This window comes from Aquila chrysaetos, chromosome 22, assembly GCF_900496995.4.
Source record: "Aquila chrysaetos chrysaetos chromosome 22, bAquChr1.4, whole genome shotgun sequence".
NCBI lineage: Eukaryota > Metazoa > Chordata > Aves > Accipitriformes > Accipitridae > Aquila > Aquila chrysaetos.
The window spans coordinates 19,462,177-19,488,488 of record NC_044025.1 but is presented as its reverse complement, the minus strand read 5'-3'; the positions used below and the strand labels follow the sequence as shown (position 1 = coordinate 19,488,488).

General features: G+C 42.0%; 1 protein-coding gene across 2 annotated transcripts in view; it reads right to left on the bottom strand.

Moving 5' to 3' along the window:
- The window catches only part of FSTL4 (follistatin like 4), a 240,710-nt gene that overhangs the window by 158,657 nt on the left and 55,741 nt on the right, over positions 1-26,312 (bottom strand). For both annotated transcript variants that reach the window (XM_029998047.2, XM_029998045.2), the window contains exon 4: positions 5,545-5,793. In XM_029998047.2, the coding sequence (XP_029853907.1) occupies positions 5,545-5,793 (249 nt within the window). The remainder of the gene's footprint in view (positions 1-5,544; positions 5,794-26,312) is intronic.

Genomic DNA, 26,312 nt, shown 5'->3' with positions numbered 1-26,312 from the left:
CTGAATTCATATCTACTCAAGATCACTGCAGTGATACGTTGCACAAGTTATTAGCCTGCTTGGGTTTGGGTTTTTTTTTCCAAGTTTGTAATTTATTTACATTCAAGCACAGAAAATTTTCTGTCAACATGCAGAAGATTATAATTTTCCATAATTAGAAAGAAACTTTTTGAGAACTGGAGGAAAGATAGACGAGAAGTTGAAAATGAAAGATGCCATTTAAGGCCATGAAATCGTAAGATTATGGGATGATATGGGTTGGAAGAGGCCTCGACATTTAAACATTTAGTGCAGGGTTAGACCAGGTTGCTCAGGGCTGTTCCCAGCCAGGTCTTAAAAGCCCTCAGAGATGGAGGTGGCACCTGGGCAGCCTGCCCCACCACTCAGCGGTCCTCATGGGAAAACCACCTCCTTACATCCAGGCTGAACCCCTCGCTACAGCTTTTCCCCTTGTTTCTCATTCTCTCCCTGTGCAGAGTCAGGCTCCATCCTCTAAGCTATTTGTGCATAAATGTCATGGGAGAACAAGTTGTTCTCACTCTTCCGATGTGTACACACACTTGCACGCATATGTGTACATGCACGCACAACCCAGCACATGGGCATGCACGCTTTGGAAGACTATATATATAAGTTTATGGCACAAAATGCAACAGTGAAAGGCTCAAACCCAGCAGTGTGACTCTGTGTGTAATGGAGAGGAGAAAGGCAGGTGGTTTTCCACAGGGATTTCTTTCCAAGTTCTGCACAAAATCTGTACAAAAATATGATTTATCATGGGGCAAGAATTGACCTTGTTTGAGGAATGAAATTACTGTCATATATTTGCTTAAAAGAAAAAAAATATATTTTACGCAATGGGACCAAATTATTGAAAAAATTACTACTGACATTTCAGGAGAGACTGGAGGAAGGAGGAGAACGGGACTGGAATACTAGACATGAATGTGCTTTTATAGTGACCCATCTCTCTACATAAAATTCTGTCAGACCTCATAAAATTAGAGCTTTAGTAGAAGTTGGATTGAATGGACAAAAAAAAATATGAATAAAGTAATCAGCACAGGTACAGTGCATTTACATAATGGAAAGTTCAAGAATTTGGTCAACTAAGTTGGATTGAATTCATGCCAGAGCACAAACTAAATCTGACCAGCTGCAGTACAAAGCTGCTATACAGCCCAGCAAGAAAAGCTTAGCTTTTTATAAAAAACCCAATACACCTGGATAAAGGGAGGATGTCAGAACCCGAGAAAATAAGGAATGAGCTTGGGCAAGCAACGTGGCTGCCTTCCTCTAGCAGGGGCTTGGCTGCTGCAGAGGAGCTTTAGGATTGCTTATCTCACAGAAAAAGAGCAGGGAGGGAAAGAAAGAAGGGAAAAAATTACTACTAAATCCTGAAAATGGAAAAGCATAGCTCTAAACAGAGAGAATTTCTCTTAAGTATGTACACTGCTAGAGAAGTGCATTGCTCCAATGTTTCTGGAGGAAGGAAAGAGGTAAGGGAAGAAAACTGTATCGAGTGGTGTATGCACAGCTTTCACTGGCCAAAAATAATGAAAGAAAAATGAGTGAAGAGATTGAATGGGTGTAAAAAGTCAAAAGGAAAAAAAAATTAATAGAAGTGGAAAAAAAGTGGACTACTGCTATGGGAAAGCAAAGCATAGTCCAAATCACTGCGCTAAAATGATATAGCTGCATTATCCAAGGCATTTATTCAAATAGGAACGTTTCCAGGCCAACTGCTCATTTTGGACATCTGTGGGACAATTGTCATTATGAGCACAGATATCTTTCCAGTTTTCATGGGTAGTAGGAGTGCTTCTGGGGAAGATGAACCTCTTTCTTCTCGTCTTTGGCAAAGAGCAAAAGTATTTTATCCTCATGTATTTTGTTACCCAGTCAAAATCACCAACACTCAAATCAAATGACTATGGAAACTCACAAAACAGTGAAAATATATAAAACCAAAAAAACCTGCCCCATATAGAGAAGTCTTAAATAGAACATTTTGCTATGGGAAAACCAAACTATGTTTCATACCAGTGAATACAACAGGATCAAGGAGAATTTGAACAGCTATGAGTAGGAGTGACATTTCTCCTGCGACCTCTGGATGTAGGACTTCTGCTTTATGGTATTCCCCTTTGGGTTCCAAACTTCTAAGTGAGGTTTTCCACCTATTTATCATTTTCTTTGTCGACTGAGAAAAAAGGGACGGCATTTGTATTTTTGTGCATGGCAGCACCGGGGAACTGTGCTGCACCAGAGGGTACAGGATGAAGCCTGGGGAGATCTATCCTGCCGGGACCTCTCATTGCTTCACCCACATTTCCACGCGCTCCCACCTTGGACGTTGTGTCCATTCACCAGCCCAGCCAGACCAAGCCTTGGGCAGCCCAAAGTCTGCACACCAAGGACTGACACCCTCTGTGAAATCTTTCACAAACACAGCGTCGATGCAATCGACCCACATTTTCCGACACCAGAGAGCCGATGTCTCCATGTGGCCCACCTTTACTCAACACATCTGTGTGATTTTCCAGATTGCTCTCAAAAAGACATGTATTAATTTCAAACAATGCCATGGGGGAATCTGGATGTCTGAAGGCATATAAGTTTTTTTAGCTTCTTGGACTCTCAACGTTTCAAGAAGCCATTTCATTCTAGGCTGGGCAAAGGAGAAATCGGTCATTTGCCTAGAGCCAAATTCTCTTCTGCTCTTCCTAATACTAATGCTACTACAGAATGAAATGCTAGTGAGGTAGCACAAATCAAGCAATGCTTTTATACACACACAAGTATTTGCTATACACCAGTATTTACAAAGCACTTCACATGTGATGAATATGCTAAAAGACAAAAAAAATCCTTCTCCAAAATAGACAAAAGAAAACAAGATCTTTACTATTTGCGTTGTTATCAGTTTACTGTGCATAGACCTAGCTTGGTCAAAGTGGAATCAGAGTATTTGACCTCCGTCATACTTTAAGGCCATCCAGTTTGTCATTGATAACTGGGTAAACTGGCAGAGCACACAGATGCAATCTGCGGTGTCCCTCAGCTCTACACAGGGACTTAAGTCATAATTGAACAAGTCAACTGGGACAAAAAACCATGAAGCAGCCCACTCATCAGCCTAGCTGTACTCAAATAATTAAACGATCTATTTGATAGAAAACAAATAGAAAGCATGTGACTACTGACAGATGTACACCTAAGATTCAGCTGAAACAATACATTTTGCACCTTTAAGATTTTTCTCCATAGTATCTTACGCTTTATGTCACATTTATAAAGTTGCTATAAACCTGTAGCTTAATTGCTTACTACAGTTTTCTATTTAAGAAGAAAACACTGTCATTCTTGACTTACAAATACGAGACTAAAGTACAAAGAAATGAAAAGATACACAGAAGGTTACTCAGGAACTGCACTGCAGAAACAGGGGCTGAAGCCAAATATTCCTATGGAGTCCCACTCTGCGGGTTTATTCCCCCCTTAAGGCAATTTTTTTTTTCCTACACTTTATCTCTGCAGACAGCAGTGTGAAGTATTTTTTTATTTATTCATCTGGGAAGAGAAGTGAGTTTGTTTCTTTCTTCCCTTCCATAAAGCTGTTATTCTGCTGAAAAGCAGATTTAAGCAGTGCTCCGTGGCAAGAGTTTAAGGGTTACTTTAAACTGGGACACAAAACTACTACTTTCTGACATCATTTCATGGTGTGTTCAGGAAAGTATTCAAGCGTGACATTGTATCATTAGGTATAATACAGCCATTGCAGAGGCACTGATTACTGCAATGAGAACTCATTTTCTTTAACACTATATGCGATAAGGAATGAATAAAAACCCAGTCCAGAAGCATCATTGTAAAAAGATGGGCTATGTACAAGAATGAAAAAACTGAAGACACTTTTTGGGGAGTCAGGGGAAGAAAACCCCCTGCATCAAGGAGGGTTGGAGGGCTGCTGAGCACATCTGAAATTAAGATTTCCCCTTTCTTTGGGAGGTTTCTCATGCTGCAGTCCCATCTGCATCTTACTCAGGGATGGAGGCAGTTTCCAGCCAGATCCATGCCCTGATTTGAGTCTATATCCAGAGGCAGAAACACCAGCACTAGGAGCAAGGCACAAATGTCCTTTTTAGATGCTCCTTTTTAAAGCGACAAGCAAAAATCCCTCTTCACCTTGACCTGCTTATGTGATGTCCCTCCAAACATGCCTTTAGGTGACTCTTTTCCATGATTAACTTCATACAAGGTCTATTGATCCTAGACCTAATTACCTGCTTTAGTAAATTTAGAGTGTGCCTGTGACAAACTAACCCAGCTCAGCTGGTGTTCACCAAGGCAATCCTCTGACCAGCCCCTCTGTCCCGTCCACAGCCAGACCTCCAAAATAAATGAGACTTTGCAATGCTGTGCAAAGCACTGCCTAGATAGCTCTGGAAATTTTGGGCTGGTCTCAGACTCTGGGCCTCCTCTGAGGCACAAGAACAGTAATGCTTTTCTATCTCCAAAGGGTATCACAAGGATATATTAATAAGACTCTTCAAATGGGCTCCTGTTTCTCAAATAGGCTCTTCTAGCATCATGTTAGTAAATGAGAACCTGTGATAGATAGCTCTGTATACAGCCAAGCTCCTCAGGGGCTCAAGTGCCCAGTGAGCTGAAGATAAAGGAATTATTTTCATATTTGATCACATAAATGTCACTGGATATATTTGCAACAACCCACTCAAATCTTTCTGTAGGTATATGGAGTCACATTTGACAATGACTTTTCAAGATATACTCTAGTGAGGCCTTTATAAGGCCTCTCATTAGAAGAAAATAATTTACAACTTCTTCCACTCCCTGGCATTTTATCACACACTCCTGCTCCTACAGCCTCACCCGATTTGTGACAGGATAGTACATGGCATACAAAATATTAAATGGAAAAGACAGGGGACTCCATCCCTTTAGTGATTTGGTGCAGTGATGATAATGAAATCTGCTATTGAACAAGTAAAACAGCTGAAGATGTATGCATCCTACTGGTAACCAGAACTGCCTTTAAAATAATTTTAAACTCTGTTCTGGCAGTACACTTCCTGCTCCCCCTACTTCATCTAAACAGCTCCTTTCCTTTGCCTGTGTCATTTGCCTAAGTAGGTTTTTGTTTCTCATTTTTGCAACAAACTTTTAATAACACCATATACACCTTTTTCTTAACATCTTTGTCTTGTTCAAAGCCTTACCAAATGAACTGGATTGTAAAAAGTTATTACACTGGCAGTTGAAAGTACTGAGTACACAATGCATACAGTGATGTTAATTATTTACCAGTTTCCAGTCTGATTACATTTTGGGTGGTGATGACACTCAGGGGCTTAATAGCTGCGTAAAACATCATGTTATGTTCTACAGTGTCCTAGAACAAATCATCCTTGAAAAATTTATCTCTTAGAAATAAAACATACCGTTCGGCCATTTATCAGGATTACAGTAAGATGAGTGATGAAAATTCTACAGAAGTATTTATTTTTAATGATGCCCTACCTTTGAAGAAACAGTCCTTGCTGTGGATAATGTAGATTTTCTTCCTCTGCAGACAGGAGGCTTGATGCAGTTGACAATGATTTTCATAAAATTTGCCATCAGATCCACACACGGGCATGTAGCTGGACTTGCAATCTTCTACACATCTGCACTCGGGCTGATTGGTGTCCTTGTTCATGACACACTTACTCCCCCGGCCGCAGTACTTCTTCTCACATGATGCGTGCAGGCCATCCTGCCCATAAAGCACTGGGAAGAGCAGAAAACATCAGGGTAAGCAACATTTACCTAACAGACCATACTCGTCTGTAGTAGCAGCACAACCATTACAGAAGCAGGAGGTACAAGGTTTCAGACGCAAAAAGCACACCCCTCTGAAGAGCAGCAGTTTGAAGAGTGTCTTCACGTCTGTGTTCCCAGACCTCCAGCTCTCACTCATCACAACATTAAGTGCGTGCTGAAAATGCTTTACTGAAAAAAAAAAAGTGATGGACGTGTGGCTGTTTGTTCTTTTAGCCCTTTGCAAAACTAGACCCTAGAATAAAATCCAGTGGGAGTATTTCAGTGCCCAAACTTTGGCCATGAGTTACATTTAGAAGGTGATTCTGAAAACCTACACTTCTCCAGTCACAAAACTCACAAGGAGCTTCATTTTGGGGCAGCAAAGAGCCTAAGTGCCAGCATTTCAGCTTCTGTACCGGTGTTCGTATTCAGAGTCTAACTTCCCCCCATGAACCAGAAGCAGAACATCCCCAAGGCTAAAATTCACACAGATTTCAATGAAAGCTCAGACAGCCAATTGCTGAGAACTTTTGAAAAAATAACCCCCAAGAAAGACTATCACTGAAGTCAAGCAAATATTACAGGAAGATGCTTCTCGCTGTAAAACCGACCATCAGTATCTATCCCTACACTCTGAATGATGACATATAATAAAAAATAACTTTCTACTACCTTTAAGAATTCATTGGATATAATATTCTGAACATTACTGTACTATCTGCTGTTTGATACTATTAAAGGGCTAAGGAAGTTGCCCTTGTGCTATAACATTTTCTGCTTCTGAAGTTTCCTCACTTAAAGGCTTACAACAGAACATTATTATAATTCATACAGGACAGGCTACTTCCAAACAGGCCGCTACTCAGAGCGATAATTAGCATTATACTCAATGAAGAGAGGTTCAGGAAATTAGATTAGTCTATGCTAATTGGAGCACACAAAGTCGAGAATTACAAAGGGATGCTGCAAAAGGCATAATTAAAGCAGGAATAAACATTTTGTAGTGCACAACCCGCTGCCAGCCTTGCACAGCCTTCCAACAGCGGCAGCCACCGGCTGCACCAACGTCAGTGACTGAGTCTGGACCAGCAAGACAGTTTGGAAGCAAATCCCTGTTGTCTACATTTACCACATGTAGGTTTGGCTCTTGGTGAGGTTTTGGTGTACGCTAGGTTTCAGGGGAAGCTCAAGTGGAAGCACTGCTCCAGATGTGCTCCAGTGTCCAATGGGACAAATCCTGCAGCAACTGTAGCACCACAACATCCTCCAAAATGCACCCAGGGCTCTTCCCTTCAAAGATTTTTCAAGCAGCAGAACAGTTCAGCCTAGCAGAGCAGACCAGATCTCATCCAAAGTCCCCTCCATCCCATGCAATGGAGATGTGAGGAGCATCAGCACTAGGTACTTCAATCTACCAGTCCTTTTTTATCATAACCTTTGTTAGCTAAATTCCTTGCTAACATCGGCATAGGCTCTGCCTGCCCAGCGTTTTATGCCAATATGAAATGCCCCAGTGTTGAAGCTACATTTCATCTACTAGTGATCAAGGGGTTAAAGCGTGTGCACAAACACAAGCAAAAGTTTCTACAAACCCCCATTTTTCTTGGTCTCCATTAAGCCTTTGTTTTTATCACTGTAAATCTGAAAGGGAAAAAAATCTGTTATTGGAGGATTAACTATTTGACTCAATAACTCATTAAAATTCCTCCAACTTGGCAAGCTAAGAAATATTGACTTTTCCTGACTTGTAATAAACTAGAAGGTCAAAGCATCTCTAAGCAGCGCAAAAAGTACAGTCCCTGGAAGGAGTATCTGAATATTCTTTATTTACTTTACTAATTGTTCCAGAATTTCTGCAAAATATCCTCGGGAATGCACATTTTGTGACCTCCAGGAGACCTCGCTGCCAAGGCCATCTGCATTTATGGCGTCTGCTGTAGATCAGAGTGGCATGAAGGCTCAGGGCTTGAGGAACACCTGGCCAAGCATCCTCCTCCTCTCTCTCGGTGGCAGGATCTGCACCTGTACAGGCACTTGGCTTGTCCCTCACAACGTGCCCCAAAACATGTGTTTTGCAGACTGCCGTTGATACTAAAGATATTTAAAAAACAAGATTCGGGAGCTATTACTGTCTATATAAATGTAATTCAGATACAACTACGGCAAAGCCCTTCCTGTGCTGTCTTGATCACTAAAAATTGATCTCAGAGCTAGCATCAGCCAAGGACTGCACCATGCATCTCGCTGAAGGTTATTTCTGTCTCCTCGTTCATGGTGGGCTGCTCCAATTTAATGCACCAGGTCACATCTGCAACCTGCCCCAACAGCTACCGCAGGCACCAGCAGCAGCAAAAACCCTTTTGGAGCCTCATGTATATTAAAAATCAAAATACCAAAAATAAACTCAGCATTACTGGAGAAAAACACTATTCCTATTGTAATGGAAATTTTAAGTTTTTTAATGATACAGCAAAGATTTGGTTAAGCACCAGCTTATAAAAAGACAAAATACTTCAGCTTTTCTACATCCACCCCGGTTACTATGGAGAACCCACAGAAAGCCTGTCTACATTTATGCCTCATCTGTTTTGTTCACAGTTTGGTTTATTCTGTTCCCAGATGGAGAACTCCTGTTTAAACACACCTAAGTTGGGTAAGGGGGTAGGAAAGATATCCTGCAAACAGCCAGAAAGGAAAGATTCACATATTGGGGAATCCTGATGTGCTGCTACTAGACCAAGTCCTCTGAAATCTGTGCGTCTGCAAGCAGAGCATTAACATGGGATGCCTTTGCCAGAATCTGATAATGTTGATAGCAGCTCTTTAATTCAATTACTATTTGCGTAATCCTTTGAAGAACTAAAGCTCCCAACGAGCACACTCAGCCACACAGATGGACCCTCCACCCAGGCAGGACAGTAACAGGATGTGAAACAGAACGGAGCCAGTGGAAACCAAGAGGAAAGAAGGTATTTGACTGTAAAAGCACTGTTGTATTTATCCAGGTAATTAATTAATCCAGAGCAGCACCATGCACCACAGAAATTGCATCAAGGTGCCTCCTCCAGTTGATCCCATGGGCAGGCACGTGAGCTGGGAAGAACACCATGTAGCTCAGCAGCATGAAATGCACCTGCCATTGCTATTTTTTTGGCATATTATTAGAAGTGACTGAATTCCCCGCTCTTACAAGGATTATTAAAAACAGAAATTGGAAAGGTAATCAAGTGAAACTACCAACTAACTGCTCACAGTATTTATGAGCCCCACTATACTGCATGGAAAAAGAAATAATTTATTTAATTTATTAGTTGCAAAGAAAGTCATTTACTTAGGTTAAAAATTGATCACCTTGCAAACCAAGCCACTTCTGAACACTAATTAAGTCTACCCAACATGGCTGGAGTCTGAGTTGTTACATTGTATTAAAGCCAGAAGGATGGAGCGAGGAAGCCCATTGGCATACATCCATGAAAACACTTGACTTCTCAAATCGGTTTCTGGCTGCCCCCGAGAAATTTGGAATTCCAGTGAACAACTGACAAAAGCTTGGTGCAGGCAGTAAAATAACTGACTTCAGGAATTTCATAAGGCTGGTTAACAGGCTGCCTTCATCTCAAAGCAAGACTAACAAGAAAATGAAGATGTTATTGCCACATTGGAGAATATGTGTCCTCTGGCTGCTCATTAATTCATAAAGACAGAGACCTCATCTACCTTTTACACACCACTAAATATGTTACAGATCAGACAAAGGCTCACAGACGACTTCTTTTTACTCCCAAATACAAACCTATCCCTTACTTCAGCAAAACTCCCAAACAGTTCAAGGAAAGGTTGGGTTCATGACATGCACTGACTTCAATTAAGACCAAGCACACAAACCCATCACACATACAGCAAAACCAAAAACCGAACAGCTCTATCATATTGCTACTCATAAAAAGTTGCTTATACGCTGCAGAAATGTAAATTACTACATTTACATGTAAAAAGCCAGTCTGCCTTCAAATAAAAGTGAGCTCCTGCAGGCAGCTGGACATCCAGTTTTACTGTTGAAGGAAAAAGTTTAGAAGTCAGATCGGGACTGGAGCCAAAACTGGAAACTTTAATTACGGGTCACTAGAGACTGGTATAACTGCAACTGCAAGCTTCTAGGCCAAGTCCTTCAAATGGCAGTAGTGCACCTTGCAAATGTTGTAACAAAAATAAAAATAACATGAGAAAAATATTCACTCTCTGAACTTAGTTTGTTACTTCCATTAGGTAAACCAGTGAGGTAACAGGCTACCAGCTATTCATCCAGCATCTTGACTTCAGTTTTCCAATATTTTTCCTTTCCCACATTAAATAATCTTCTATGGTCTAAACTGTCACACCTGTAAGCACTATTTACTGCTGAAAAATACATGTTGCCTGGACATGCAGATATAGATACACACAATGCATACACACACAGGTGTATGTGTTCAAGTCTGTATTTACACACATCTATACACATACACAGATTATGCACGTTTACACATGACCAGACACTTCCCATACACTTGACTTGCCACAACGTCACTTTTGCTGATGATACGAAGTCAGACGCTGCAGCACGGTGCCTTAAACCTCCCTTCCCCAGCACATCTTTAATATACATCTTGAATAACTCATAGTTGGAAGTAACAAAAGTTCAGATGTGTAACTACTGCATCTGGCTTCTGTTCAGTTAGCAAATGCGCGTGCTACATACATTGTTACTACTGCAATAAAATAAGAAAGGAAACATAAAGGAGTAATTTCATAATAATGTGCTCTAGGAGTTTCTCGGGTTTTCATTGCATGCCTGTTATGAAAGTGGAGAGACAGAAAAGCCATGGCAAATCACCTGGAATAGGGGCATGGCAACAGCGCATTCATTCTCTGTTACTAGCCTTTGGCGCTATAATTTATTTATTTTTATAAAGCAAAACCAGTGACTTATCCTGGAGAATAATACAGAAAATGAGATATGCTTCAAGCATGCATTTTTCTACAGATGCAAACTATTTTCTTTCAAGGTCCGGGAGATAATTCTGTGTGCGCGTGTGTGTGTACGTGTGTGTGCACCTTTGAGCGGGACAGAGAGGGACATATCAGCCTAGGAGGAGAAGGACAGAAAAATCAGTCAGTTTTACTAATTTAGATACTCTACAGGAAACAAAGGACAGGATGATGTGGAAAGCCTCCTCGGAATAAAAACTAGCAAACTTTGCCAGATGGCCACATTATTTCATGAGGACTCTTGCAGAGTTTAAAAAACAAAACAAACACCAAAAGGAAAGGAAAATCTACTCTGGAAAGGAGTATTGCAACAAATAGTTACACCCGTGACAGCAGCATCAAGGGAACTGCTTAATCTGTGTCTGCAGTTTAGTATAAAATACAAACAAATTGGAATTGCTCAACCGAAGTTCAGTAACAACATGCGGTTATTCTGCAAATAATGCCAAGGAAGCACTCAAAAATCATAGGAAAATTTTCTATATAAATTTTTACCTCTGAAAATGGGGATTAATGTTACTTGCTATATCTGTCAGGACTATGGAATCCATTAGAGGTGATATCATGAAAAGGCATTTGAAAATTTCAAGTAACTATGCTATCCTAGTATAATTAGCCTAATTTTTGCCCCATTTCAAATCCATTTAACCATTATGAGATCAAAAGCTTCATTAAATATTATTTTTGGACAGTATCATGGTTTTTGAGGGTAATAACATGAGAAGAGAGACAACAGACATGTACAAATCAAAAGATCCCAACTATGTAAAGCATACACGCAGATTACTGAGAAAGAAATACCAGCCAATATACGAGACCATATATATTTAGATTGTTGCCATGAAACTCTACATGCACAATTCACTTGATTGTTCTCTTCTTGGAAGAGCTACTAAAGAGGCTATTCATAAAATTGCTCTTTATTAAATGTTTATCTAAAGTTATCTGTGATAGGTACTGCATATTGAAGGCAATTTTATTACATTACTTCTGTGCAGCAAGTATAGATACAGACCTAAATCTGCTGGACTGCTGTGCTGCGCAGCTCCTGTTGGCACCATACCTTGCCCGGCGTTTGCAGGCTGTCTAGCAGGTCCCCACAACCCGCCAGCCAAGAAACAGCACAACGTTAGCAAATGACCAGTATATTGCCTGCATTCATCAGAAGGATATAATTTAACGTTTCCTTGAGCACCCGTACTTACAGCGTTGCGAGTAACCCAGTGAAGCTGGGTAGCAGTGTGTGTATGCACATGCATGCATGCACACACGTGTTTTTTACTTGATCGTGTATTTAATTATGTCAGTATTGCACAGTCCAAAGAACGCAGAAACTTTCCAGTATCAGATCTGGAGGGAACAGATCACATTAGTACTTTAGTTTCTTTGGTAAAACTCCCTATCAGAAGAATACACTCTTCTGAAGGAAAGCTATGAAATTCCCATAGGTCACTGCTCAAAACCAGTCTTGTTGCGTTTAATCTTGCTCGTCAATCTTCTGCCTGCCCCATTCCTTCACTCTTACTCTCAGGACCAGCCTTACTCCTCTTCCTTGTTTTCAGTGGTCTTTTATCCTTTGACCAGCTCAGCAAGGCCTAGCACTCTACAGGCTACTATGAAAGACATGAGAAATCAATAGTGCTGTGTCATGCATCTTTCTGCTATTCCTTCAATGAAGTTTTCATGGCAGAGACTACGAGGAGGTTAGAATCCAATAATGAAATAACTATAGATGACTGGCCTGTTTTCCTGGCGATTTCTCCAATTACATTACCAGTGGGGTTGCTGGAGGCAAGCCGAACAGTCTAGGTCTTCCCAGTTGTCTGCATTATTATTAACCGTTAAATCTTAAATGGTCACACCATCCAAGGCTTTCCCCGCCAAGCCGCTCACACCTCCCCTGGCTCCTCCACCCTCTCCAGAACCACAACTCGCCACGAGCCCAGAGTCCTCCACGCGGTGCTACCCTCAAACCTCCTTGGCACAAAGCAGCAGTCTCTCACTTCCACCTGTTTTTCAACATCCGATTCCAAAACTTTAACAATTTTACCCTCACTTTGACTGTTTCTACTTGGAAGAGGGTGAAATCCATAAACCAAGTATATCGGGCCATGCTGCAGTGGCAGGGGGACATGCGTGGCCATCGGTTATCACACCTATGTAAAAGCACAGGACATTTTGCAATATCAGCAGTGGTTCAAGAACAAAGGATGCCAAGGTTCCATCTGAGGGGTATTCTACAGTCTCACAGAAACCTCTCATTTTTCTATTTTTTTTTTTTTTTTTGACTCATTACTTTGCAATAAGACCATTTATCAGAAAATAATTGCATTTGTTTATTGTATGCCTATTTTCCCCTGGTATATGCACAAACCAAATGTTATTTCAGACTGGATAGAAAGATCTTTTCAGTTTCCTATTTATTTTCTCATTCAATGCATCAGTTTATAGGGCTCACTGAGGAAAAAGAACAGAAACAGAAAGCCAGCTCATCATCGTGTTTGTCTCAAAAAAACCCCATTATTCTGACCATTTATTTTTGGTTGGAAGAGGAATAGATAACGAGCTTTTATAATTAATATCCATTCAGCTTCCTTATTGCATTATTCTTGAATTCCGCTCCTAGTTTAAAAAAAAAAAAAAAAAACAAAAAACCAAAAAAAACCCAACATCTGACTGGCACCAAATCGTACAAGTGCCACTGCACGAGGTTTCAACATGATTGATTATAGAGACCTCAGTTAGCGTCATCACAGCAATGCCTGTGTCAGCACTTCCATTAGCGTTTCCTTTTCTTTAAGAGGTGCACATCACATGTTTGAACCTTACAAATGAAGTCGCATTCTTGAAAAACAATTTTAAAGCTATGTTATAGCACAGCCCCAAAATATAAAAAGAGGTAGAAACATCAGACTTTCACCTGTTTCCCTCGCTGCTAGAAAAGGAGGGAGGCTGGCACTGGGTACAATCTAAAGATACAGTTATTAAACACCAGATCTTCCAGTAACTTCCATATTCCACCTGGTTATTGGCATTACTTGGAAACACTTTGTGACGTGGAGGAACAGGCTTCATTCTTCTCCACCATCAGAAGCATTTAACTGTGCAAACAATAAGGGACAAATAGTCAAAATTGAGGCAGCTCTGCCGTGGATTCACATGAGCCCCTACACCCATCACACCTCCTCCAGCAGCCAGAAAGAAAATTCTCAAACCAGCCACTTTTCTTTACCAAAGGGAAGCTCTTACCCTCAAAAGGAACTAAGCATGAGCCTGCAAACCACCTCTGGGGACAACTCTGTTTGGTCTGTTAAGACAATAAATCTATGGAGTCTTTTACTGTCCCTTCTCCTGCCCCTTTCTCCCAACCAGATTAATTTTCAAGGATAAAAGTTTCCAGAGGGAATCTATCAATAGTTGCATACACGTACAACTTGCAACACCTCTGTCATTTACTACTACGCATAAACAAAGGCAGACAGCTGTGTGAAAATTAGGGACTGGATTCATTTTGTGAGTCTATTTCTGAGCACTGATGTTTTTCTGTAAAAGTTGCCATTTGCTGGAAATAAATGGAGAGAAAAGGAAAAAAAAAAGTATTAAAGCTATTTAGTTGTAATGGGGTTTGTGTTAGTGCAGGTGTTTTGTATTTGGGCGTTTTTTACTTCTGGCTGAAGTGTAATGCATGTTTGACTCATGGCTACTTTACTTGATTGAAGAGGCAGCCCCGGCAGCAGGATTAGTGGCATTCCTGCATCACATCTAAATCAGCATAAACTTCCTGCTGGAAACTGTTGAGGTTGCACAGTGTCTTTTCACATTTTTTTTTTCCTAAGACATTTCATTTATGTTTTCCTGACTAGATGCCTCAGAGCCTCATAGATTACAAGCGTAGGAGCGTTACCATATAACAGAAGTGTGAGGCAAGAGCCAAACAGGCCCATTATAGGGAGAATTACAATCGCGCAACTACTGAACAAGGATGTATTACATCTGCGTTGGGACACAGAAGAAAGGACGTTTTTATAAATCTGCTTTGAGCCACTCCTCAGAAAGGGAAATAACTGGTGGAGAGACCTTCTTACTGATTCCATGCAACCAAGTTGTTTGCTCATCTGCGTGCACCCCCTCTTGTAATTTTTAATGAATCATTTAATTTCAGTCTAGCAGAAAACTGCAGCATGCAAATAGTCTAAGGAGACAAAAGCCAAGGAAGGAGTCTGCAGCAACGGATCAGCAGCAGCTCAGCTGCTGCCCTCATGCCACCTCCAACTCCTCCTCCATTGATGGTTCAGCTTTGCAAAGAAAAACAACACAGGAAAAAGCTGAAGCCCTGAGGAATATCAGTTTGAAGAGTGATTCGCCAGTGCAGCATAACAGAAAGATTTCCTAGCTGTTGTCTACAACCCCCCTGTGGTCTCCAAGAGCATCACAGGTGACCTGCGGATCACCCAGAGCACTCAGCAGGATATTCTACATTTTTTATAAGTAAGGCTTTACCTGAAGTTTGACCTGGGTGTATGCTGCAGTGGCTGACATGGTGAGTGATTTCCTTCTAGGTAAAGGGAGAAAAGTAATTCTGGCATACCACATCCATGGTGATCCCTGTACCTACAAAAGCCTTTACTTCTGAAAAGGCTTCAGAGGGACCCCAGAGGTGGTTAGTGGGAGTGAGGAGGAAGCGATGAACATTTTCCAACCACCAGCTGTGCTGGCACAAGAGAGGGGGCTGGGACAGTACACACTCCAGCCACAAACCCCACCAGATACCCTAGCCATGACTTGGTCATTTTCCAGTTCAAGCTTCTTTGAAGCTGCTGGAACAATATCACGGAAGTATTTTTAAAAGAAATCTGTACGCGTGTGTGTATATACATACATATATATATATTTTTTTTTTTTTTTCCAAGAGAACCATTGCAGGAAAAGACCCAGCCATTTCTGACCATAACATGAATCAAACCCCTCTCTGAATACAAAAAGTGGTGCCTCATCAGATGGAGCAAAGCACTGCTCAAACCTGCTCCCACCAGGTCTGGCTCACACACAGCTGAAACGATTTTCTTCACCTGCTCTACAACAAAAGAGAAACTTGAACTTCAAAGAGCAAAGACCCAGCCTCACCCACACCTCCTCCAAAGCTAGAGGTGAGATCTTTGCTCCTAACCCTCCATGCTGGGAGCCCTTCTGCCAAAAACACTGCACCGGAGAAATTAAATTCATAAACACGAGCAACAGGAGCTCTGCCTCCCTGCCTGCACCAAACAGGGATGCGGAGATCAGTGCATCGCAGGCCTGCGGGGCACATCGCTGGCAGCGTGTCCAGGACAGCGTCCCACCTCAGGAGGGACAGCGAGGAGAGGGGGGTACAGGTAAAGAGCCAGTGCTTCACCGAGCCAGCAGCCACTCCAACTTATGCCAAGTACTTCATTACTTGAAAACCCACCAGCTTTCTGAGCCCAAAGGGAAGCTTTCAAAATTAGCTGGCTGCTAGAAAGAAAGGCAAATTGAAAAAAAAAAAAAAACCAAACCAAAACAAAAAAAACCCAACAAAACACGCAACACCAGAACAAAACACCAGGACTGCCTTTAAAATTAGAAAAGAACAGGATGTATCTTTAAAATATTATTTTTATATGCATTATGCAATGCTTTTCAGATAAGATTCGTAAAAACTCTATCAGGAACAAAGTATGTTTGATTAAAAATGATAGCAAATCAAAACAAAACCAACATCTGCCAGCGGGACATTCACAAAGGCAAAGGTACGCATTTCAATGAGGCTGCAAAAAACTCTTAAATGAACACGGTACCGCCGAACGATGGTGATCTGCTCAGCAACTCAAAGGCTGAACAAAGTCTTGTTAGCAGTGGGTTGAGGATGTTCTCAGATTGTTGCTCAAGTGAACACATAGAGTAGAAATCATATTCAGATGTGTGCATTGCCAGGCTGAGTGAGCCAGTTATAATTGCAATGTCACCAAAACATATAAAAAAAATAGGACATACAGCCCAAATTCACTGACTATAGATCTACCCCAACAACTCCCTGTGCTCTAGTACAAGAGACTGCAGTGCCTTCAAGCTTTAATTCAGCGCTGGGCAGCCTGAGTGAGCAGTAAACGCTCTGTGAGCTTGAAGCCAGCCTGAAACATTGCCACAGTGCAACACCAATCAATAACCATTTGCATTCCCCTTTCCCATTCTCTGTTATCTTTAATGAAGTTCTTTTCCAAGACTAAGAAATAAGGAGAAACACTATTTTCTAAGCAATTGCATCCATTTCTTCTGCGCCTTATGCTCATTTTGCAATTCTCCACTGGTTTAATTTTCTATTTGCTGTCTAATGCCAGAACACGGTTATACTCCAGCACTCCTGTATTTTGTAGACACACCATTTTGTTTCACTGCCTGCTCCATCTGGGGCCAATGTTAATGCACAGAAACCTTCATCTTGTATAGGACAACACCTTGACATTTTGGTCTCTGTCAGCAAATGCACCCCAGACCCAAGAGCCTGTAGTTAATACCAAGTCTTTTAAAGCTCTGTCCTCAGGGCACATCTATTTCTCGGCCCCTTCCTGAGGATTTTACTTTCTCATCAATAAAGGAAATGACCCGACTGTGATTGAAGATTTATCTCTTTCTTAAGACAGTCTGACTAACAATCCTGCTCCTGAATATCAGATTTCAAGATCTCTTCCCGTTCCTGATGTAAATACTCCCAGTACACATCCGCCCTCCTTTACCAGCCCTGCCACATCGCCCCGACTTGCACCAAGCGGTCAGAAGTATATGCATCAACATCTCAAGCTCCTAAATTAAACGAAAGACATCTTTTTTATCCCCACTTACCCTCCAGTGGTTACTTCTCCCCGTGCTGCTTATACAAAGGAGGACAGAAGAATTAATGCCATTTCTACTGCATTACAAACCTTTTATTCCCTCTGTATTTGCTCTGTGCTGAAAGAAGCATTTTAATGTGCATTTACCTGATGGAAGAGTTATAGGCTATTGAAAGGATAACGCAGTACAATGAAAAACCTACTAAAAAGCTATTTTGAAAGTGAAAAGCCTTTAAACTTCACATACTGTTAAAACTGGCTTGGAGGGTATCAGTGCAGAAATGGAGCATTAGCACTGAAACACTAACATTAGCTGCTTTTTTTATTCTGAGGAGTAGGAATATCACCAGTTTCCCAGGTTTGGACTCACAATGCAAAAAGAAAAATCCAGAAGAGGTGAAAATAGATAAAAATCAGTAACAAGTTAAGGGTTTCTGCAGTGGGTATATTTTTGTTTCCAACATTTTTAACTTTATCTGCATTTTTTTTTTTTTTTAATTTGAACAGGTGGGCATCTGGTTCAGGAAATTGCCCAACAGGGCAGAGCCCTGCAGCCACCCACAACGAGCTTTATCCCCTCACATGGCATTAGCACTGACCCACAGCCTGCAGAGTCCATCTAGGACTCATCTGGCTGCTAAACAAAGACAGCAGCCTGCACCTAAGGTACGGGAGCACTCCCCATCCTTTCACACTAGGGAAGCGTGTGGAGAGCTGAATCTGAAGGGTAGATATAAAATAAGAGTACATGTATTCACTGTCTTCCCTTTGAAAGTGCTCCGTGGAAGGAATAAAAACAAGCAACAACTGATAAAATCAACAAAACATTGTTTCCCTTCAAATACAAAGGCACCAAATGAAAACAAGAGGGTCACATTTAATAGTAGAAGAGGAAAAGCTTGGGATAAAAAGCAGGAATGAGCCGCAATCATCAGTCATCAACATCAGAGTATATTGGGCAAAAGCAGCATTACAGGGCTTTTTATTCTTTTAAGAAAGGGAATGGAATAAAATGCATTTCAGTGCAGGGCACATTTCACATGTTAAGCTGATCCACACAGATACGGCACGACTATACAAACAGAGGAGTACAAGGCGTGCACAGACACCCACGAGGCCAAGGCAGTGGTTACATCTGAACATAGGTTAGAGGAGTGCCTGTGAAAGCCCCAGAAAAACACTGCCACCAGTTTAAAGCCAAGATACTATATGAAGGGCACCCAGCATGGAGCAAGCAGGTGCAGTATTTCAAACTGGAGGCATGAATTAGGCTTTTTCACCAGCTAATAGTTCAAACTCACTCCCTGGTCCCTTAGAAAAACTAATTAAATCTACTAATTCTCAAATTGAGGGTCAATGCAATAAACTCCCCAGTCTGTCTTCCCAGTCTCTTGTTATTACAACTGGCTCCTTTGGATTAGCACATGCAGCTCTCTGGCAGTTTGGGGGAAAGATGCGATGATGAATTAGACCAAAAGAAGTACAAGAGGGGCAGCGGTTTCCCCAGTTGCTTTGGACCACTGACCAGAAAGAATAGAAGAAGCGAGAGTCACTATATCGGATTCTATAGGAGTAAAGGGATGTAAGTAGGAACACCCCATGCTAAGGACACAGCCTGTTTTTTCCCTATGCATATAGAGCTCGAATGATGAATTCATCACTAGAGAAGAAAATTATGCTGGCCCTTGACAAGGCACCCAGGTTCTCCCACCCTGCAGGGTCAACGCAGGACCCATCACCATCTCCCCATGACCCTGGCATGCACCTATGTCTGCTGGAGTATTTTCCAGTTCAGCATTTCAATACAGGAGCCGATAGCTTGCAAAGGAAATGCATGCGGGGCAAGAGAGGGACGGCTGGAACGGCCTGGGGAAAAGTTCACTTTCAAAAACATTTGCTTTAGAGACAAAAATTGTGTTCATTCACCCCCAGGCTGGGTCCTCTCATCACACTGGGGCTCAGAAAGGGCTGGCTGCGCCCGCAACTGTTGACAGCCCCCAGCCATGGCAGACAATGCAGCCTTCCTCACGCCCTCGTCTTCCCCGCGCCCGGCTCCGTCAGATCAACTGTGGCACGAAATGACTTCAACCCATTCGTAATGGGAGAACATATCCAGCAGGCAAAATCCAGCTGGTATTTTGTGATCACGGTAAATAGGATTACTGGCAGCAGTGAAAAGTGAAGTCCTCTGCTGAACAACACACTGGGGATGGCAGCTGCTTTCCAGCCCTGGACTGCAAATACCATCTTGCCAAAGCTTTCTGTACTAATGGGGCCTATTTTCTCTATAGGAAAGGAAAAGGCAGGAGAGAATTCAATTTTTATGCTTCCGAGTCTCCTATTGATGCGCATGTGTTCAACTACTCCCATTCCCATTAACACCCAGCATGGGGAGATTCAAACAACTTCATAGCTGCTACAAGCTGGGGTTGTCCAACAGATAGAGCAAATGTTTTTTTTAAAAAAAAAAGTTTTATTTTATTTGAAAATTTTCTGCACTAAATAATGTAGCACAGCTTTGACTTAAAAACCTGTACTTCTCAATGGAAATATTTGTCTCTAGCTAAAGTACAAACCAGAGCTGCCAACTATTCCCGTTCATAATCCTCACCAACGCCATCAGGAGTTGCATTTGCAGAGCCGGTCCCCCACAGGGATCCCAGAGGGTGATTTACTGACTCCAACACAACTTGCAGGCACTAAATGGCTGCCTCCAGGTTACTCAGGTGGAAGAACATGCACAGTGCCCATTTTGGGGGAAAAAAGGTCTGAAACTGTCAATGAAAAGAAATCCCTTGGGTCTCACTGTGAAATGGAGTGAATGACCAGCTGGCAAAGAGAGGAAGAGGAAACAAAAAGGGAAAATGAGAAAAAAGCAAATTGCTCTTGGTGTGTGATGGCAGGAGTGATTCTGAACCAAAATCAAGTTTCCCAGAAGTTCACATTTAAAGTCGTAACTGTCTCAACAGCGCCCACTTAAGTGGATAAAACACATGAAAAATTAAAAATTACAAGATCTCTTCCCATGTAAATGCCTCTCCATTAGAAACACGGCTCAGATTCCCAGGAACAGAGTTTAGGGGCAAGGCAAAAAGACCATTTTTCTTGTTTTGTAATGTGAAAACCCAAAGCATGTCCCTGCTCAGCAATGAAAGGGCAACCACCCGGGACAAGGACTTGGCATCAGCAGCTTTGTGGGCTCAAACCCCCTTACGGGGCCACCACCCCTGCCAGAGCTACTGGGCTGCAAAAGCTGTTTGAGACTTTCTCCCGCTGGATTTGTTATGTACATTTGTGCTGGCAATTTAAATTTATTTTATACTGAAATATTACGTGATGGTATCAAATCCCACAGCAAGGTGCAGATGTATTTAACACAATTAGTAGCAAATACATAATGATTAAACAGAGGGGTGGAAGAATGAAAGACTCGTAGTTCAATACTCTTGCTTAAAGCAAATATTGCATTTTGAAAGGAAAAGCAAGGATTCTTGTTTCTTCCCTTCTTGTGCATCTTTCCCAGCACAACTATTTCATGCACTCAAACTAAATAAATGCCTGGATGTCTTTGAAGACATAAATTGGGATACAGCAAAGAAAACTGCTAACACCAAGCTTTGTACTGCACGGTCCAAAGGGAGTCCACGGCAGGGACAAGGCAGAATGCATTAAATCTCAATTAGATCATAGTACACAACAAAGCACAGAACATTATCATCATATTTGCTCACCCAAGGATTAAGTGGTTTCCTTCGGAGAGGTCTGCGCTTGCAAAGCGTCTTGGGGACCAAGTGGCTCTTTGCGGTGAAGAGCGGGCACCACTCTGTACTCTTTTAATGAATTGCACCCACTAAATGCATCTCATAACACAGTATTTTATACGTATGCGTGTAAGTGACAGATCACAGGCCGTGAAGAGACACAGCTCAATATTTTGGAAGTGCTTCCTAAGTATTTTTAGCTAATGTATCTTACTGGTGACTGTCTGGATACGCCTGAATGTCAAAAATAGCAGTGTAGAAAGAAAAATAAGAACACATAAAAATAAAGAAAATATAAATGAAAATAAAGCTTTGATGGCATACTTAAAAAAAAAACATTAATAAGGTAATATCCTAGCCATTTTTAAAGCAATGATTTAGGCAACATTATGAAGTCATTATTGGCAAATGTGTTTGTTATACAATGCTTAGTATTAATAAACCCTCATAATTATGCATGCAAACAGTTTACCCTTGGTATTACAAATACAACCAGCTGAAGTGCACCCGACAGCCAGGCACGCAGCAACGTGCAGGCAGGGCTGGCAGCACGGCCCAGCCGGGGGTCCTGCTGGTTCTGCGGGCCAGTCCTGACGTCCAAGCTGCTACGGCAGCACCTCCTTCTGCAACGGGACCTGCAGGAGGATTTATTTAGCCACATCAAAGGATTTTTTTTATCCCATCTCCTCTGAGCCAAACTAAGGTTCACTTCCATACAACTTCACAGCCCTGAAAGACTTGTTCTACCAACTGCTGTCATTTTTCCCTTAGCAATACTTGCCACAACACCTGACCGTACTCATTTCTTCCACCCAGTCATTTCCTGAGCTCTCACCTCTGCCGTCTCCGCTCCAAGCACAACTTTTGTCTAAAATCTTCCAGCATGGGGCATTTCAAGTGCTATCAGCAAGGACAGACTTCACCCAGTGCAAGTAGTTTGCACTTTACTCCTAAAGATCAGTTAATGAAGTGCAAAACTTCTGGGCTGTTTGATTAAAGAGCTAATGCTTGTAAAATCAATATGCTAGAGAGTGAAGCTTTCTTCATATTTAAGCATGAAAAAAAAAGAGTCTGAAATTTTATGCAGAATCCAAATGCAACAACAGGAGTGCAGACACACTGTTTGGCAGTGTCTGTTGCTGTTTTATATAATTTACAAACCTGCTGTTAGTACACCTTAACACGCACATTATTCAATAAATACTGTGGAAATTATCTTAAAAGTGGCAGTGCCTTGACTCGCTTCTGCAAAAGCGCTGTGATATCCACACACTGCATTAACGTCTTAAAAGGTTTCCCTTTCTGAGGAGCAGTAAGGGTAGTCAAAATCACAGCAACACCAGCAGCTTCAGCAGGGTCCCCATCAGCTTCGGCGCGTACTACTTTAATTTGCACCAGTCAAACCTGTTCCCTACTCGCACAAGACTATTCAGTCAACGAAGTGTACAGCTTGATGAATGCACTGCACCGCCACGCATATGGCCTTCAAAACTTCAAAGCAAGCCAATCATAATATTTTCGTTAAAGACATGGGCTATTATTCCTCCCCACAATGAAGCCTGGAAGACAGTCTCTGATCTCCACAATGGAGGGCTCTCTTGAAAGGGGACATCACGCTGGCTTTCAAAAACCCATCTGGGACACGGAGTTCACAGCTACGAACCCTTCCAGCCTCAGCAGGTTTTTTTGCACAAACCTGGCATCAAAGCACCCACCCTGCCGCAAAATAGCTCCGAGTTTCAGATGTTATAACTCCCTTAATGGTTAGCATACAAGCTGTATGGTCACAGCCCAAATTATATTATGCATCCCCTGACTGCACACACTGAGATTATGACTGCTCAGTGCACTCAGCACACACACTGTCACAAGGGAACACTAAAAGCAAATTCTGGCCCTGTCCATCATCCATAATTCAAGAGAAATCAGGGTTAAAAAAAGTGCATGAGCAATTGACATAATTTATATGCTGCAAGTGGGAGAGTTGGCAGTCTCTCGCATCATAAAGTTTAAATAACAGTAGTTTAACACCAGATGTACCCGCAGCTGTCCTAAGCGTAATGCCATTAGCTCCATTACGGCACAGAGCAAACCCTTCTTTAGCTCGGTACCCCCAGCCTTGCCCCACCAGCAGCCTGTGTAACACAAGATTTCACCAGGAATGATCAGTCAAGTGCAAACTACTCGGTACTAACAGTAAGAAAAAAAGAAAAAGAAAAAAAACCACAAAAAACCCCACACCTTGAAAAGTTTTGTGATGCAATTCGTTGTGAAAGGTGCTACCTTAAAACAAAAGGAGGAAAGAAAGGAAAAAAGGATCGGCATCTCTTCTGAAAATACTGCCAATCTTCCAGCAATGGCGCAAAGTTTTGGAGATGCTGTTGTGAATTTTGATCAATGTGGTGACATTTACCTTTGGAGGATATACTTTCTTCCTGTTGTAAACTAACAAAAAATATTCTTCTTTCCACTGACTTTACACAAGGGATTATCAAATTAATTCAGTGTGTGTGCGCACTGAGGAGTATTAATTGATTGTTCAATCTAAACCAGCTTTTAGTCAATATTTCTTACTGAAACAAGAGAAAGCTGGAACAGTGACTGCTTCCTCCCACCCTTCTCAGGTTCAATCCATAGCATGTTATTTTCAGTGGAAAGCCTGAACTTCCCAGAAATGAAGGATCCCATGAACCCAAGAGCAGGGTCGGGCACTGGGAATGGGCTGCCAAAAGTCCCACCTATAAATTAACTGTTTCAACCAATTCATTCTGTCTCATCAGTCCCTCTGCAATTCGTCATAGCATGACTGTAAAGAGCAGAATGTAAGCGATAGCATCCACAAATACAGAATTAAATTTGGTGAATGCATAACCTAGAAAGCCCAAGCCAAGCCTACAGCCTGGCCATGGCTCCTGCTCTTCAGCCAAACTCTTTTCAACAGAGGAATTTTGCAGAAATCACATGAGAGCTTGAAGACAGAGATCCCTACAGCAAAAGGAGTTAATGAAAAATCACCATCATCCTCTTGGTTTCACAGCACACTGCACATATCAGGACACCATCATGCCATTATCAGTCTAAGTAGCACTTTTCTGCAGTTAATGCTATAATACCAGATTTGAAGGGGTTTTTTTGCTTCCTTCATGTTGTGCTCAGCTGGCAAGTATAGCTAAGCTGCGTTAAAAAAAAAAAGTCAGCCTCAGCACAGAGCCTGAACCTTTGGTCAAAAAGTCCTTTCCCACATCCCACGTGCAGATTCAGCACATCCATGGTACAAAGATGATGAGACACTTCCCAATGTATTCTTGAAACACAAAACTTGGTGAGCACAGAGCAAGAAAAGGTATTTTCCCCCCTCCCTCTGATTCAGCTAACAAGCATCAGCAGCAAAGTAGAGCAGGTATGACGGGAAGTGGTAACACTGACACAGCTGCTCCCTTCTCTCTTTCAGAACAGAATATGGAAGTTAAGCAGAGAGCTGAAGCCTCAGAAACCAGTCACCTAAAAATCCCCCAAAAGACCTCAATCTCTCTTTTTTTTCCTCAGCAACACCAGCACTTTTTAATTTCACTGCTGCCAGGGAGATGGGTCTCCATCCCCAGGTATGCTGAGCAGTGCACCATATTATCTGAGAGAAGAAGAGCCCCTGAGTTATGGGAGCTTTTTTTCCTTTTTTTTTTTTTCTTCTTTTCTCTAGGTCACAATCTAATATTCTGATCTGAGCTTGCAGAGCACATCGTCTAGACAAACTGCTCGCTCCCTCCTCCAGTTGCACCCAGGAGCACACTTGCATGTGGAAAATAAAAGGTGCAAGTTTGAAATATGGCAGCGAGCATCCCTTTTAACGCAGCCACATGAACTGCCAGCATAAAGCGCTTCACATGGGATTTACAACATGCATTTTTCTACTACATGGGGTGGGGAGAGAAATCAGCAAAGAAGGCTGAACATAATTTAGGTTTATTTATGATTTATCTTCTTTCTTCCAGTAGCTAGAGAAGAATTTAAATTAGGCATTTCCAGCACTTCTCTGAACACCTGAACCTCCACACACCCATGAAGTTCAGTGAAAGCTCTAGACTATGTTATCCTCTGACTAACAAAACACAATATACGTCATCCCTCCTGCCACCTTATACTGACATAGAGTTAAAATTAGTGCCACGTCTGGAACCAGCATACATTCTGAGCAAATTAATAAGATGAGCGACTTGATAAAATCTCTCTGTCTCTGAGCTAGGTAGCCTACAGCTGAGTAATGAAAGCATGGGGGGGGGGGGGGAAACACCAAAATCCCATACTCCAACCCGAACAACAAAATGCAGGACTTTTGCAGCCTCCTTTCTGTACCAAAGGGCATCTCTGCATGAAAGCTTTAAAATATTCCTTAACTTGTTCTCTGCTGAAGGGTCCCTTCGGTTTTTCCGGTCATCTCACAGCCACGTGGACGGGCAGAGCAATGGATGCCTCACTACAAACAATAAACCTAAGCAAAATTAGTCATCGGGGAAATTTTATATTGGGGTCAGTGGAAGCAGTAGGGTCAGAAGGGTACGTCCAGCACCGGGCTGATACTGCTGCAATGAACCTGTAGGCTCTTAGAGGTAAAGAGTTATCCAGAATCACATTCAGGAGAGAACAAAGCATCCCTGCTGCAGAAGCACTTCTTTACTGACCTAAGGGGAAAAAAGTCCCACGCTGCAAGTCAGAATTACTCCCTGAAGTACTTTGATCGCACTTGGACGTGCCCCCACCAAGCAGGAGCTGGGCTCTGCCTCACCTAGCTGATGAGAGCAGATGAGCACAGCCCAGGGCACACAGCTGCTCCTCCAGCAGCTGGAAGCATCCATCA